Raw genomic sequence first — 17,100 nt, forward strand, 5'->3', positions numbered from 1 at the left:
CCCCTAACCCTCCTCTAGTGGGGTTTGGAAACACTAAAGCCCATTACTAGAGGAAATGATGATTTTGAGAATGGCTTTGTTTTCCACTCAAAGGGTGAGTGTGAGCAGATTATGTCATAAATTTCAAGTGTGACGCTACAGAGCCATTGCCTCACTTTGACACCATCAAACATTTGCTCGATTCATGTCATTTGTTTCTTGCTCCCCCTTGGTTTTCATAAGAAGGATTTAGAGACTGGTGAGTAATAAGAGAAATGAAGCTAAGGGTCAGGCACACAACTTCAGGGAAAGACAGTAATGGCCGTGGTCCTTTGTCTATGAACAATGTCATCGAGTAAGAAACTGAAATTGAACTGTCTTTGCATGTTGTCCTTGTTCTGGTTATTTCCAGAACCTGAGAGGCCACTTGCAAGAGCCCCATTTTTCTAGTGTCAGAGGCATTCCATCAGATTCATAACTTTCGCCCTGGCTGCTCTAACATTCCATTCCTTCAAAATGTTACTTCTTAATATAAGCCTCTAACATTTAAAAACCATATTTTAAAATTAAGACTTAATTTGAATGCCTACTTTTTGACAAGAATCGTTTGATGGCTTTCCCTGGGTAGATTAAACACAAAAGCTGGATTGGTCTATGCAGAAACTTCTATATAAAAATTTGTGTTGTGTGCGCTTTTCCAAGAAAAGTAGAAAAAAAGAAAAGAAATTAATATGGACTCACAGGCATCTAATTGGCTTTGTCTTTTGATTCTGTTTGACCATCAACAATGATGTAAGACTTGGACAGAGTGCTGCCTCTCTGAGCCATCATTAAATTTCTTGTTTAACTTTAGTGTATACACTTCATTGTGCTTTGGGGAATGACTCTAGAAGACTATAAACTAATGCTTTGCAAAGCCTAAACAAAAATGTTTTAAGCCTGTATTAGACTTCCTTTTATGATGTGAGTAGAAAATAAAGTGATTTTTCTTTTAGCCAATTATACATTTCTAATGAGAGAGAGAGAAGAGAGCACAAAACAAAACCACAAAGAAAAAGCTTGGAGCTGGTTAACTTATTCAGTGCTGTTTGCAAGTCCTACTGGGAATTATGGATGCACAAATGCCTTCAGAGAAGTTGATCCCTTTATAGGACAATCACCATCCATATTTATTTATTTATTTAAAGGCCCGTGAAACAAAAACTGAAGGCAGATATTTTCCCCCAATCAAGCCATCATAGTATGTTAACTAATTATTGTAAAATTAATGCTATTTACCAAGATTTTAAAGATATTTCATACTTCGTTCTGAAAAACCAACTAGGTTCCACAAAGCTTGAATGGCTTGTTTTTATCCTGACCGATTCACTCTATAATTGGCACGGAAGATTTATAATCCATCAAAGCTAAACTGAGCAATTAGCCTCCGTCTTCTTTCATATCAAAAGGAGTTACAAAGGCTCAAGCCCTGAGGACTGTCATCACTTACAATTATTTCCAGCACACTTCTTCAAGCCATGATAATGGTTAGTCAAAATGGTAATCACAAAAACACGCCCCATCCAAATTCATTACAAAGTCAGCTAACATCCCCAGACTGTGCAACTATGTAAATGTTTGTACCCGGATTTTTATGTGTTATGTGACTCAAAGCTGGGACACTTCTGAAACTATGTTTGGTGGTTTCAATACTCTTGCTACTTAGTGTCAGCAAGAGTGATGTCCTCCAGCCAGTGCCTCCACATGGAGCCATCCTTATAGAGGAAAGAAAATCAATGAGCAAGGTATTAATTAGTCTAACAACACTATACAATCATGAGCCAAGTAGTATTCAGCTTAAATATTTTGAGCTTCAAAGGACTGTTAACACATGTGTCCCAGGTTTGAGGAAACAAACCCTGTTCTTCATATCATCTCAGAGTGTGGGTGGCATGACATTGGGGGCAGCTGAAGAAATGACTCATTAGCTAGTAGTTGAAGCTGGGCTCTATTTGCATTGTCATAGCTATTTTAACAAGATCATAGGCCTATATTGGCGGGAAACATTTCAAAGAATTTTGCATTATTTCGAATCTGCGTGCAACACTGCACATTCACAAAGGAAATGAAGATGATAAAGATGGATGCAGCTACTCCTGCCAAATAGAAATGTGTGCACAGAGAACAGTCTCGTGTGTAGTTTAGTATCCCTACTATTTCCTCTGGTGCTTCTAAGGCAAAAATTAGCATGTTTGAAAATCATGCATGTAGTCAAAACTAGAAAACATTATTGCTATGCTTAGATTGGGTCATTCTGACGTGTCTCAAACTCAAGGCTTGAGAGTCCGCTGTGTGGTCCTCTTCCTCGGGCAACAGAATGAAAAATCTGGTTTTAATTATACACACACACACACACAGAGAGAGAGAGAGAGAGAGAAAGAGAGAGAGAGAGAGAGAGAGAGACTCATGCATACATGGCTCATCTCTAGATTCTTTTCATTTGTTCTCCAAGAAAGAGACAACCAGAAAGAGTTCTTTAAATACACATGCAACACTATCACAATAAAAGAAAAGAATTCTATGAGTGGTGCCCCTGCTTTCATAAAGGCCTTCTGTTCTCCTTACTATTTTAAAGAACAGCCACACTCAAACTAATGATTTGGGTTTTGTTATTTTAGATATTAAAAAAATAATAATAATCTTTGCCTATATTAGTTTAAATGGTACACTAGAGTTATTCACAAATGTTCATTTGCCTACTGATTTTTATCCTCTCACTTCTTAAAATGGAGGAAAATTCATTAAGATGTGGTGGTAGCATCCTTGTTGGGCTGTGCTGGACCCTAGGGTCATTCATCAGTATCACAAAAGCAAAAGGATATTTACAGAGAAGAAAATACAGGTAATTGCAGCTAGACGGAATATTAAGTCTGATATTTTTTTTCTAAACTAAAAATCTCACTTCTAATACTCTGTTTCTGGAGTTTCATAAAAAGAAGTAGGTGAAGCTGGAAAAGGAGAAGGCCAGACAATGTTTGAATTTTGAGATATCCAATGAGGTTCCGTCTATTGCATTTATCATTTGATAGGTGAGTGAAGCATGTGTAAGTTTCAGAGATGTGGTAGAAAGACGGACCCTGATTCCTCCCCTAACCTTTTTGCTAATCCTGTAGCAGTTAAAGACGCCTTAATTAACAACAGCGTTGCTGCCAGTTTTGTTCATTAACAGCTTTGTTGTGCGTTCTCTGTGGCTGTGTGTATTTTGTCTGCCGTGTACAGGAATTCAAACCCATTGGTACCACGCACAACAGAAGGGCCCAGCCTTTCGTTGCAGCAGCAAACATTGATGACAAAAGACAGGTAGTGAGCGCTTCCTATAACTCACCAATTGGGCTCTATTCAGCTAGCAATATCCAAGATGCCTTGCACGGACAGCTGCGGAGTCTCATCCCCAGTTCGCCTCAAAAGTAAGTACTGACATTTGGCTCTGGCCAGTGTTCCTCATGGTGCGGTGCGCTTTCTTTTCAGAGCTCCAGCTCCTGCCGTTTCCTCCTCTGCTTTCTTGAGGGCACTATAAAACTTTTGTTTTTATAGAGAGGCATCTCAAACTCGGTTCTAATTGCTCCAGAGCCCTGTCACCCAGTTCCTGAATGGTTAGTGGCTACGTGGATTTAAAAATAAATAAATAAAAGAAATCTCTGGTCCCACTATCAGCCTTTTCAGTAATGTCAATATTTTCTGGAAAATCATTCTCTGCACAATTCTAACGCATTTACATTTTACTCACAGAAAGATCAAGCCTCCGCTGTGGAATTTTTCTTTAACCACCCCCCTTTCTTTTTACAGGATGTGAACTACTTTGAACACAAGCACAATATTCGGCCCAAACCTTTCATAATTCCAGGCCGAACCAGGTCATAAATTCTGAGATGAAGTTTGAAGTGCATGCTGCTTTAATCAGTTCTCACTAACCACCGGGAAAAGTAACTCCTAGGTGTCTGGGGTGGCTTCTCATTATGAAGCTTATTTCAAAAGCAAAAAGAAACAACTCACTTAGCCTTAGTGGTGAGCAGCAGCCAAATAGCATCCATTACTGAGAGGAAATACTGAGTAGATGACAGGGCTGTGAAATTTTATGTGATCACCGTGGGTATTTATAACTAGCGCCCCGAAGACTCTGGGACTCCCATCCAGAACACAGTGACCTTTGAGTCAGGTACTTATGCCCTGTCCCAGGTCAGGAAAGCCCAGCCAGTGGGAATAAAACATGGAGACCAGCCCCGGGTCGTAGCAAGGGGAAGCTGGGATCACTTTACATGTTTGACAGACTCTGGCCATCCCACCTCAGTGCCTGCTTCTCCTGGCACTGTCAGACCCAGCATTTTAGCCCTTATCTAAAAACAATGGCTCATAGGCATGGATCCTTACAAAGGAAGAAAGGCTCCTTGAGGTGAAAACTTTTCTGTCTGGTGAAAAATCAATATAACAGGAGAGAGGGAAGCCAGTTACAGAGAGTGCTTCCGACTCTCATGGGATATGTCATAGAAGCCACAGTAACAATATAACAAACAGAATCTAAAGTCTTATTTGTCAATCAAAGAAGCAGTTCTGGCTACAGTCTTCCCCAGACTCTTCTCTAGAACCTGAATGTCAGTTGAAAGCAACTTCAGGAAACCTCAAACCCATCACTCCAACCTTGGGCTGGTTAACCCAAGGAAGCTGTTTATCACATTAAGTTGATCCTGTCTGGTTAACAAAAGCTCATAATGGTTTGCCTCAGCTGCCCCAAGCTGGTAGCCCATAGGTGAGCTCATTCCATACACATGACTTACTTAACTCTCCCACTGTTTCACTTTATGGGGAGAGGGGAATGGAATGTTTTCACATGCCAGTTTATGGACATGTTCATCACTGTTAAGCCCATGTTAACTGGGTACATGTCACAATTACGTGGCTGACCCTGTAGGTACTTAACTTCTCCTGTGGCTAGGAAATCATTACTACATAGATGACTTAAAAATCATATATTAAAAGTGTAGGCCCTTCAGTAAGCTACAGCAAGGGCCAGAGGATTGTCTCCAAATAAACCACACAGGTTTCATAATGTCAGACACAGAAAGAAGCATGAATGGGAGAATGGAAGCATGATGCGGAGAGAGCATCTCTGTCTGACTAGCTCCATTTTGTATCCCCAACACCTAGAAATGAGCCTGGAACATAATGAACGCTCATCATGTGCACACTGGGTAGAGAAATAGAATCTCAAGAGTGCCCAGTGTTTCCTGAGTGTGAGACAGAAGAACCGGAAGCTGTCCACCTTTCAACTCCGCACTACCCTCTCTCTCTGTTCCCTTGTTTCCACTCCTCCTTTCATCTCTTCCACTTTTACCACTGCTAACCCTACACCACGGCACCTTCCGTCACGGGACACACCGGGTGGAGATTAACAGTTTAAAATACTACTTCTACTTCGCCACTGAATAATACACAGCAAAACAGAGTGAATAAATATAACGCCCGGAGATGCATTCCACAGTGCAAAAATCCAAAGGAAGTCAGAGGGGCTTCCTTCTGGGTTGTCTTAACTCGAGCATGGTGGTGACAAGGACAACCCATTTGCAAGTTTGTCACCCGCGCACCAGAATTTAGAAGGGCAGGAATTGTCTAAAAAATAGGTAAACAAATCAAAAGGGCCACCTGTGCACAGATCCTAACGACTGGTGGAAATGCCTCTCCACGCTTCCTTTCTTCCTCTGTCCCCTCACTATTCGCTCTAACCTCGGAACTTTTTGCTCTCTCCCAGTGATTTTTTTTTTTATGAAAGTAGAAATTCAAGGCAACATGCCAAACTACTGCTACACTGTGAGTGAGCAACTCGCTGCATCTGAAGTGAAACAGGTGTAGAGGATTTGCGTGTCCAGGCACCTGGTGTTTTCCTACTAGCTCTGGCTCATTTGGTTACTTCGTCATCGCCGGTGAAGCCATTTAAAGCACCAGCATTTTTATACTGGGATACGCGACATTTTTAAGCCAAAGCATAACTCAAAATATGCACAGGGTATTTTTTTATAGACCCAAATGGAAAGATGAAATGTTTCTGGGTGGTTTTAAACAAATCACATCCAGAAATGTGGCCCTCCTCACCAAAAGCTCGAACGCATTCCCAGGGAAGTTTGTTGCCTGTGCGAGAACCCACCTGGTTGTGAAGTCATGGATGTCACCCTCCCCTTGACAGCCGCTCTTGCCCTCTCACCAAGACAGCCTCTGGGAGATGGCATTAGCATCTCCGTTCAGGGTCACCAAGAATAAGTCACTGGACTCATGAGGATGTTCATGGGGCCTGGAGTCCATGAGAACCATCTTATGTAAACCGTCTACACAGGAACTTTTTTAACTTTGTCTTGGATATTTGTCAAAGGTCACTCTTGTTGGCATTACATCATTTCCTCCATTTAGGAGAAACGGGGCCCCTCATTCGAACAACGTAAGAAGGAGAAATAGAAGACACAGCCTTTGACAAATTAAAACCATATGCACATACATATCAATACACTATACCTAATAACAGAAAAAAAGATTACTAATTACAACTCAAAATAAAGTATATCTCTGAGTTCATGTTGATAATAACTTATCCAACATCTAGCATCCTTCCTGCTACACAGGAAGCCAGAAAAGATCTAAATCTCTCCTGACCTTCCATTGTATTTGGCCCATGTCCCTCAAGATTTAACTCACTGTCTCAAACTCCTGTTTTTCAAGTTCATGAACCTCATTACACTTACGTCAAATCATTTAATCCTGACCAAACTGCTCTACAAGAGAGAATTTTCTTCCTCTCTTTTAGCAGTGAAAGTCAATTTTAGGAATTAGTGCTGAGAAAGAAAGGAAGGAAGGAAGGAAGGAAGGAAGGAAGGAAAGAAAGAAAGAAAGAAAGAAAGAAAGAAAGAAAGAAAGAAAGAAAGAAATGAAAGAAGGAAAATGGTAAATAAGGCCAGATGGTATTTTGGTCCATGACCTAACTAATGTCCTGGACATGTTTTAAAGAGATTCTCAACAGGCAGGAGCTAAAGGGATGGTGTAAGAAGTTGGATTGTGTAACACAAGACCCTAAAAAAAAAAAAAAAATCACTTATTGACAGTATTGTCCCAACTAATCAGCTGCAACATTTATTTTGTAAAAGTCACTGTTGAGCATCCTTTTGAGTTTATTGTCTCTGTGGGGCTGTGATTAGCAACAGTAGCCCTTTAAAGTAAATGCAAAGATGAGGTCCCATGGTCTCAGTTGCGATTGTTGGCTTAAGGGCAACCACATCACGTATATGCACCTGTCTCGAGTTCACAGCAATCCTAACAGGCAAATACGCGCCATTTTCTCATGTATCTCTCTGTGTGTTTAATATGCCTGTAATTAATTAACAAAGTGCATGTCAGTGTGGCCGGTCTCCAGTTCAGTTCCACAAAGAGTACAGAATCTCCCTAGTTCTTGACTTGGGTGATCAACCTCTCTACTATTCTTAAAGTCCCTAAACCTAGTCCCTCAAAGGAAATAAAAAATATGCATGGAAATATGTGTGTGTGTCAAAGTCTTGCATGAAACACCTATGTAGAAAGGAAATAAACCTTAGCCTTGAGTAGCACCGAGATGCTGTGAAATGACCTGTTTGTTTGTTCTGTAATCATTGGCTGGAAGGCGGTGAGCATTTATTGACTGTTTCTGGTTCCTGTATTAGGTTACAGGAAAGTTTTTAAACTATATTCCTAACAAAATAAGTGAACAAAAAGTAATATATTGAAATAATAACAGTAAAATATTGATAACATAGCTCTAAAATATGAGTTTTACTTAGCCTCACCCACAAATTTCCAATTATATCCAGTCAAGCTTGACCCTGTGATTGAAGCATGATTATTTCGAAAGGTTTAGCCTAAACTTTCATGCTACTCAATGTCACTATTTGTGAAGTTGCCTTCATTAATATTTTGAATACAAACTTTCAGAGACACAGAAGGATACTAATCTCCCTCCACCATTTACCTGTAATATTGTCAGAAACGAAATTATTTGGCCTGTTTTTTGTTTTTTTTTTAAATAAGAAAGGCATTTGGTTTCTACCCGCTTTGTGTACAACTCTTTCTACGCGTTACTCCTTACCTTGGTAGGATCAAGCCAACAAATGCACTATCGCCTGCAACTTTTTATTTCGTTCAAGTTTTCTGCACGGGAATTTCTCACCGTCCCTTTTGGAAACACCTTCCTTCTAGCCAGTGTTCAGACTGATCGCCTGTCCTGCCCCCACTTCCTCCTAACCTGTCTGTACTTGTTTTCTCTGTTCTTCCGGTGCCTTGCGTCCTCCCTGGGTAACGCGGTCACTAACAGTGGCTGCAGCACTCCTTCCGGTATTGACTGTGGCAGCGGACGTAGCACCCCTTCCTCCGTCAGTACTGTCAGTACGATCTGCCCAGGCGACTTGAAAGTTGCTGCTAAGATGGCCCCTAACATTCCTTTGGAAATGGAGCTTCCGGGCGTGAAGATTGTACATGCTCAGTTTAACACACCTATGCAGCTGTACTCAGATGACAATATTATGGAAACACTTCAGGGTCAGGTTTCCACAGCTCTAGGGGAGACACCTTCCATGAGGTAACATGAGACTTTTTGAACCGTGGGCATATTGACTAAACACATGGGTGATAGCGACTTTAATGGTGTCTTTCAACGTTGTCTTTGTGGAAAGAAAGCTATGGGAAAGCTTTAAGGGGGAAAAAAAATGTTTCTGAAACATTTAAACCTGGTAATAAAACTTATCTACATAAATGATGGGACAGATAGAAATAAAATAAAATTACATAGAGACCAAATGGATGTCTTTTGAAAGCTTCAGTATACTTTATAAGTGCCTGATTTAGTATTCTCAAAAATGGCTTAAGATCTGTCTTTTGTTGGTGAAAAGATGGGGGTTGGGGGGTGATGTCCGAACACTATTATGAAATAACCCTTTCTCTTTTTCTACGGGAATGTGTGGAGAGGAATTGTTTTGCTGTTTAAAATGTTTGCATTTCTTTAACTTTTTATGAGCAAATGCTTCAAGCTGTTAGTGAAGATATTCAATTCCCGTTAGTGTCTATTTTGACTAGTTTCTTCTTTGTCATCAATGTGTGTTCCAAGTATTTTTGCCAACAGAGGTTTTCCAATTAAAAAGATTTATTATGGAATAAAATCCTGTTGCTTCTTTTAATATCGCAAAATCACTTTTCATAAATTATGGTGATACTTGAGAGTGCCATGTAGCAATATTAAAGTTGTCTCAGGGTTTATACGGTAAGTTAATTCCGAAGCTTTATTTATTTATTTATTTGTTTGTTTATTTATTTATTATCAGGTAGAATACAGGTGACTAAAATATGCACAGATAGATTTCTAGGTAATAACAGTTAAATAAAATGTTTAGTCCCTAACAAGTAGAATTATGATGACGTTTTAATTGTTCATTATTTACTGAAAGCATAGCAGATAAAAATTATTCTCATTATTATTGTGACTATTTGAAAATAGAATAATCAGTTTAGCAAAAGTGATGATAAAAGCTACATAAAAGCCTTATGAGGTTTGAAACACTGTCTTTAATGGTGTCTTCTAATGTAATATAATTTCATCAACTTAGAAGTTATATGGAACTTGGTTTTATATCAAAAATAGTAATATTTAAACTTCTATGAGTGAGGCTAATCAAAATGAGTTCACTCCTACCCTCTTATGTCTGTTGTCTTTTTTCTGAAAAAAAAAAAAAAAAAGAGGAAGTTTGTTCGCATCTATGATTCTATAGCCATCAGACACAAGTCTCGTGTGTGTCCTGACAGAAGTCACAGATGAGAATTCAAACCTAGCTCTTCTCCTAGAGATTCACTCGAGAGTCATTCCCTGCTCAGCACCTGCTGTGAGCACGGCATGACCCTTACTGCCTCCCAGCGCTTCTGACAGTGTGTTACCAGCTGTCTCTGTGTTTCAGTGAGCCCGCGGCCTCGGTACCCCCCTCAGTCGGATGTGTACCGCATGCTCCATGACAATCGGGATGAGCCAACGCCTCCTCGCCAGTCAGGCTCCTTCAGGGTGCTCCAGGAGCTGGTGAACGACGGGCCGGGTGAGCCTCCACTAGTCTCTGCTGACATATTTTAAAAGCCCCGTGAGTGGGTGGGGAAGAAGAGCTGAGCATGAGGGAAGGGCTGTCTGAATGCTAGTTCTAGTCAATAATCAAGTGGGTCTTTGTTCAGAAGGATTCAGGAAAAGAATTTTCTGGACATATCCAAGTATTCATGATATGAAACCACTCATTCAAAATTTAAAAAGCACCAAAAAAGAAAAAAAAATTCTACCCATAGTAGTCAAGAGTCAGCATAGCTTATTAATCAGAGATTTAGTTTTCAACTGATGCTATAAGATTTCTCAGCCTTTCCTCCCCAAACTCCTTAGAGTATCATCAACCTCAGGAAACACACACACACACACACATACACACACACACAATGAAACCCACTGTGCCCCTCACTACCTCACCCTATACAAAGTCCCTTGCATCTAGTATTACCAAATTTTCACAACAAGTCAGGAAGGCGGAGACTATTACTTGCCCCACTTGACCAATGAGAAACAGAGGCCTAAGGAAAGCAGAGTTGGATTAGGCCACACAGCCAGTATATATAAGAGCTGACCTCTGGGGGCCTGGAGAGATGGTTCAGCAGTTAAGAGCACTGGCTGTTCTTCCGGAGGTCCTGAGTTCAATTCCCAGCAACCACATGGTGGCTCACAGCCATCAATAATGGGATCTGATGCCCTCTTCTGGTGTGCAGGCGTACATGCAGATAGAGCACTCATATACACAAATAAATAAATAAATAAATAAATAAATAAATAAATAGATAAATATTTGTAAAAAAAAAAGCTGACCTCTGGCTTGTACTTCAGCTCATGCTTTTTGTCCGACTGTAAATGTGCTTTTTAAGAGGCCCCAAGTCAGTTCCTGGCAACTGCAAGGTGGCTCACAGCCACCTATAATGTGATCTAATGCCCTCTGCCATAATGCAGGCATACACGCAGATAGGACACTCACAGACAAAATAAATAAATACATCCTTTTAAAAGTGAGGCTGGGGAGGTGGCTCAGTAGTTAAGAACACTGAATGTTCTTCCTGAGGACCTGGGGTTCAATCCCCACCACCCACCAGCTCACAACTGATTGTAACTTCAGGACCTGACACCCTCACACAGACAAGCAGCCAGAACACCAATGCACATAAAATAAAAATAAATTATTAAAAAAAAAAAAGACATCCAATGAAAGACGCCCTGTCCTCCAAACACCTGGCAACAGTCCCCCAGCACGGTTTCTGAGTAGTTTCGCTTTTAAAGGGGCCTAGCTCAGAACCAGGCCTCTCCCGCGCCGCTGGGCCCTGCTCTCTTTGAGACCACAGTGCAGACGCGACCCAAGAATCCTTCGGGCTAAAGTGCATGCTTCAAAATAGAAGTGAAAGTGCTCACTCTAAAATAGACTCCACATAGGAACTGGAGCCAGCTGCTCCTCGCCATAAATGGAAACACTTTGTTTTTTCAGAGGACCGTCCTGCTGGAACTCGAAGCGTGAGGGCTCCGGTTACTAAGGTCCACGGCGGGGCTGGCAGCGCCCAGAAGATGCCGCTCTGTGACAAGTGTGGGAGTGGCATTGTGTACGTCTCGCTTTTTAACTCACTAGGCAATTCACTCTGAGCCTCGCTGGCAGTTTTCCACGCCTTGTACTTTTAGGCCTTTATAGAGAAAAGGCAGTTTTTGGAAAAGTTCAATTTCTAGTCATTAACTTAAAATAGAACATTTATAACACTTTAGCGTATTTGGCCAGTGCGCCTCAGTCATAACCTCAAGTCGGCATAGAACACAAGTCAGCAGTCTGTACCTTCAGAAATACTTTGGTGGAAAGAAAGAAAGAAAGAAAGAAAGAAAGAAAGAAAGAAAGAAAGGAAGGAAGGAAGGAAGGAAGGAAGGAAGGAAGGAAGGAAGGAAGGAAGGGAAGGAAGGAAGGAAGAGAAGGAAGGAAGAAAGAGAAGGAAGGAAGGAAGGAAGAAAAAGGAAGGAAGGAAGGAAGGAAGGAAGGAAGGAAGGAAGGAAGGAAGGAAGGCTGCCCAAACACATATATGAAAACAATTTCCAAGACTCAAGATCTTCCTTTTAAAAGTTAATTTCATTAATATATAATCTTTGAATACTTTCCTATAAAGAAGAAAAATTCAGGGCCCGTTGGACTGTGAATTAAAATGCATTTTGTGACCAACTATTTTAATTACACAAATATCAAGATCTAGATATTTTTACAGTACAGTCAAGCTCCCATCGTTGGGAGACTCTGTTAACAGCCACCTTTGCACATTTTTCAAGTGAATCTGACGTGGCCACCTCTCCTGCCCTTTCATCCTCTTCTCCCACCACAAGCAGAGACAAAATTTACCCAGTTATCCAAGAGAACGGTGGAGGAAGGAGGCCCTAGTTAGAGCCAAGGGAACAAAGTGGGAGACAGGAAGAAAAGGGGATGGCTGGACAGCACCTCTGCAAACACACAGCTCATGGTGTCCCCAAAAGTAACGTTGTTCCCCAATAACAATAAACTCTGTCGCTGGTTAAGGTGAGAGCAGATGCTAGGCCACCGGGATAGGAAGCCGACAGGGGAACCCCCAACTCTGCAGCTCAAAGCCTGGCTCAAAGCCCCCGAACCCCTTTACGGGGTTCAGCCCTCATAAATCACAGCTCCCACTTACAAAGAAGCTGGGTTGGGGCGGTGGGGGCCATGAGACAGAAAGTCCCGTTCCCTGACTTGTGCCCTTGAGACTCTAAAGACTCTTCCCAGCTCAGTATCAGAGAGGAAGCTGGTGGCGTGGGCGAGTTCTGACATGCTGCTGCGTTCCCTGACTGTGGGACAGGCCAGCTGACCGCAGCCCCCCCCCCTTCCTGCACCGTCTTCACCTTCTGTGTCTTCTCTCCCCACAGGGGTGCTGTCGTCAAGGCCCGGGATAAGTACCGCCACCCCGAGTGCTTTGTGTGCGCCGACTGTAACCTCAACCTCAAGCAGAAGGGCTACTTCTTCGTGGAGGGAGAGCTGTACTGCGAGACCCACGCGAGGGCCCGCACGAGGCCCCCCGAAGGCTACGACACTGTCACCCTGTACCCCAAAGCTTAGGCCCTTTGCAGGCGAGAACACGCATGCACGCACCCACCCGCACTTACACTGGCCAATGATGCGGAGCTTCGAGCAGGAAATCTAAAGCCGAGGCTTTTAGACATTTATCTTACTGTGTAGAAAGGGAAAGAAAGGCCTGTCAAGCGACAGAAACAAGCGCGGTCTACGGCTTGTAATTCTTTATCTTTGGGGATAGCAATGGTGACATCTAAAGCAATAAAGTTTCGGTGTCACGCTCCACCGTTTCCGTCTGTTACCCAACTATCCCAAGTGTAAACGCCTGGCTATTTGAGGGAGTTCAAGTTGTTTCTCCTTCATGGTTGCCTTTGGTAATTGTAGTAAGTAATGTCAAATAACAATCTTGTATTCTAAAAAAAACAAAAACAAAAAACATGGCAGATGTCTGTGTCTGTTATTCTTAAAGTGCATGTCAGGAAGGCATTTCCAGGATTTCTCTGTTTTGTATGCAAACGGCTGTATCACGATAACACAAGCGTAATAAATACTCGAAGCGTGTTTTCTTTTTTTTAAGTTCATACTGAATGGATTCATCATTTCAGCAAGAGGACCCACTCGTATCTTAGCAAGTGCACTAAGCATTTAAATATTTTAAAGGATTCAGCTGGTGGTGGCACACACCTTTGATCCCAGCACCCTGGAGGGATAGACAGACGGTGAGTTCAAGGCCAGCCTGGTCCACAGAGTGAGTTCCAGGTCAGCCACGGCTACTCAGAGAAACTGTCTCAAACACACACACACACACACACACACTTTTTTTTTTAAGGAATCTATGTCCTCTTTAGTTTTTGTAGTTTAGTCTTTTGTATATATGGTAGGGGTTGGACTGTGTTCGTGTGTGTGTGTGTGTGTGTGTGTGTGTGTGTGTGTGTGTGTAGGTGGGCCTGAACAAGTGTGACCATGTCTGTGGAGGCCACAGATCAACTTTCATGTCATTCTGCAGGATGGAGAAGAGATATCTCCCAGAGGCTCAAGGCTTGCTGATTGGGCCCAAAGACCTGCCCTTCTGTGCATCCATCCCTGGATGACTTTACAAGCAGCTGTCAGTACCCCTCCTCTTCACAGGGGTGCTGAGGATCAGACTCTGGCCCTCACGCTTGGTAGGCAAGAGCTTTATCAGCTGAGGTGCTGTCTCAGCTGCCCTCCCTCCCACCCCGCTCTTTCTTATAAGCCCTAAATTTCTGCCGATGGGTGGAGTGCTGACATTTTCCGGTTTCAAGTAATTTAATAGCTTTCCCGTTGGACAGTTATTTTTGCTTTGGCTTACGAGCTTTTTTTATTTTTTGTTTATTTATTTTATGTGTAAGGCTGTTTTGCCTGTAAGGATGTGTGTGCCACATGCGTGCCTGGTGCCTGCAGTGGTCAGAAGAAAGTAGTGGGTGTCCTGGAACTGGACTTGGGGAGGTTGTGAGCCACTGTGGCCGAGCGAGACAAACCTTGGTCCTCTGCAAGAATGACCAGTGTTCTTAACTGATGAGCCATCTCTCCGGCCCCCAGCATGGGTTCTTTTGGTTGAAATGTCTCCTTCACATAAACATTCGGTGAAGCTGGAGGCTCAAGGTCCATTGGGTTTTTTTCTTTCTCTGACATAGCGGCGCGCTCTTCTGCATCCCAAGATGGCAGCTCTATGGAGGGCACCTCCTGGAGAAGGAGATACTGCTGCTCCACTGGGGCTCACTGGTACCCAGTGCTGATCTCATGGCTTTGCTGTCAACTTTCCCTTGGCATAACTCAAGCCAGGCCTTAACCTTGCCTCCTCTGTAACCTCCCAAACTCTTAGCTCAGTCTTCCAAGGAGTCTTGAATGTGGACATGAGCGCTCTCTGGGCCCTGGCCCTGGCCCTGGCTCAGGCAGTCTGCCATGTCATTCCAGCTAGGACTCACCTTCCCTGTCACCCAAGCTAACCCCACAGCAATGCCCTTGACTTGTCCCTCTCACCTACTCTCCTCACCGCTGCTACTAGGACACTTCTGAATCCATCCTTATAAAGTGTATACAGTGGGGATGCAGTGAGACCAGGCAATGAGCACTGCCTCAGATACCCCACCTTTAATGGTGTTGCACAGCCATGTCTATCTGCTGTAGATGCTGCTTGAGGCACCTAGAGCAGGTGTCTTCCTCCTATAGCGTCCAGTATGAGACACCTAACTAACTGTCTCTGACCCTGATTTCTGCAGAGAATACCTGCCTCGCTCCCATAGGCATTTGTGATGATAGCTTCTGCAATAAAGCATGTTTGTTAGTACAGCTGCTAAAAATAACAAGTTCTTATTGAGATCTAGAATACCAATTATGTAAAATTCTTTTAGTTCTTGCTCAAAGTTTTTTTCTGCAGAACAGGAGCCTGCCACAGACGGCCTCTGAAAGGCTCTGTCCTCAGACTATCAAAGCAGATGGTGAGACTCATAGCCAAACTTTGGGCAGAGTGCAGGGAATCTTATGAAAGAAGGGGGAGATAGAAAGATCTGGAGAGGATAGGAACTCCACAAGGAGGGCAACAGAACCAAAAAATCTGAGCCCAGGGGTCTTTCCAGAGACTCATACTCCAACCAAGGACCATTCATGGAGATAACCTAGAACCCCTGCACAGAGGTAGCCAATGGTAGTTCAGTGTCCAAGTGGGTTCCATAGTAATGAGAACAGGGACCGTCTCTGATATAAACTGATTGACCTGCTCTTTAATCACCTCCCCCTCAGGGGGGAGCAGCCTTACCAGGCCACAGAAGATGACAATGCAGCCACTCCTGATGAGACCTGATAGACTAGGATCAGAAGGAAGGGGAGGAAGACTTCCCCTCTCAGTGCGCTGAGGGAGGGGCATGGTGGAAAAGGGGAAGAGAGAGTGAGCTTGGGAGGGGAGGAGGGAGGAGCTACAGGGGGGATACAAAGTGAATAAATTGTAACTAATAAAAATTAAAATTAAAAAAAAAATACTGAGGAAAAAAAATTTGTTCTGGAAATTGAAGTTTTGGAAGCTGGAAAGTAAGTGAATGGTAACAGAATTAGAAAAATCTGAGAAAATTACAACCAAAAATAGCAACTGAAAAAATAGAAATACAATTGAATTCACTTCCTAGACTCATGAAAAGCATGAGAATGTGATGGAACCAGGCACTCCTGGTTAGCTCTCAGAGGTAGAGGTAAGGCCACTGGAAAAACAAACAAGAGTTATTTCAGAAGCACTTAAAGGCCAGGGGTGCAGCGAGGTTGGCAGATGTTTGCTTCCCATAAGCAAACTCTAGGTTTGACCCTCAACATTAAATAATTCAAGTGTGCAGGTTACACATCTGTAAGTCTAGCACCCGGGAGGCAAAACCAGGAAGATCAGAAGTTCAAGGCCATTCTCAGCTACATAACACATTCAGGACCAGATGCATGGGCTCTGCTTCACGCTACAGCAACAAAGAATTCCCATCAAAATACCAACACAATTCTTCATAGATATTGAGAGAAAAAATAGCAACTTCATATGGAGAAACAAAAAACCCAGAATTTCCAAAACGATCCTGTACAACAACAGATCATCTGGAGGCATCTCCATCTCTGATCTCAAGCTGTACTACAAAGCAATAGTAATAAAAACAGCATGGTATTGGCATAGAAATAGAATAGTGGATCAATGGAACCGAATAGAAGACCCAAAATTAAACCCATATACCTATGGATATTTGATTTTTCACAAAGAAGCCAAAACCATTCAGTAGAAAAAAGACAGCATCTTCAACAAATGGTGCTGGTCCAACTGAATGTCTACATGCAGAAAAATGAAAATAGATCCATATTTATCACCCTGCACAAAACTAAAGTCCAAGTGGATCAAAGATATCAACATAAAACCAGATGCACTAAATCTATTAGAAGAAAAAGTGGGTAAGACATTGGAACTCATTGGCACAGGAGACAA

At 42.5% G+C, this 17,100-nt stretch overlaps 1 protein-coding gene across 1 annotated transcript in view; it reads left to right on the forward strand.

Moving 5' to 3' along the window:
- Pdlim3 (PDZ and LIM domain 3) overlaps positions 1–13,714 on the forward strand; it is a 32,816-nt gene extending 19,102 nt beyond the window's left edge. The window contains 6 exon segments of the mRNA XM_060381714.1: positions 3,805–3,872; positions 8,339–8,602; positions 9,969–9,987; positions 9,989–10,100; positions 11,568–11,679; positions 12,989–13,714. Of these exon segments, the coding sequence (XP_060237697.1) occupies positions 3,805–3,872; positions 8,339–8,602; positions 9,969–9,987; positions 9,989–10,100; positions 11,568–11,679; positions 12,989–13,178 (765 nt within the window). The 3' untranslated portion in view covers positions 13,179–13,714.
- The last annotated feature ends 3,386 nt before the right edge of the window (positions 13,715–17,100 follow it).

The sequence above is a fragment of the Meriones unguiculatus genome, chromosome 4 (genome assembly GCF_030254825.1).
Source record: "Meriones unguiculatus strain TT.TT164.6M chromosome 4, Bangor_MerUng_6.1, whole genome shotgun sequence".
NCBI classification, from domain to species: Eukaryota; Metazoa; Chordata; class Mammalia; order Rodentia; family Muridae; genus Meriones; species Meriones unguiculatus.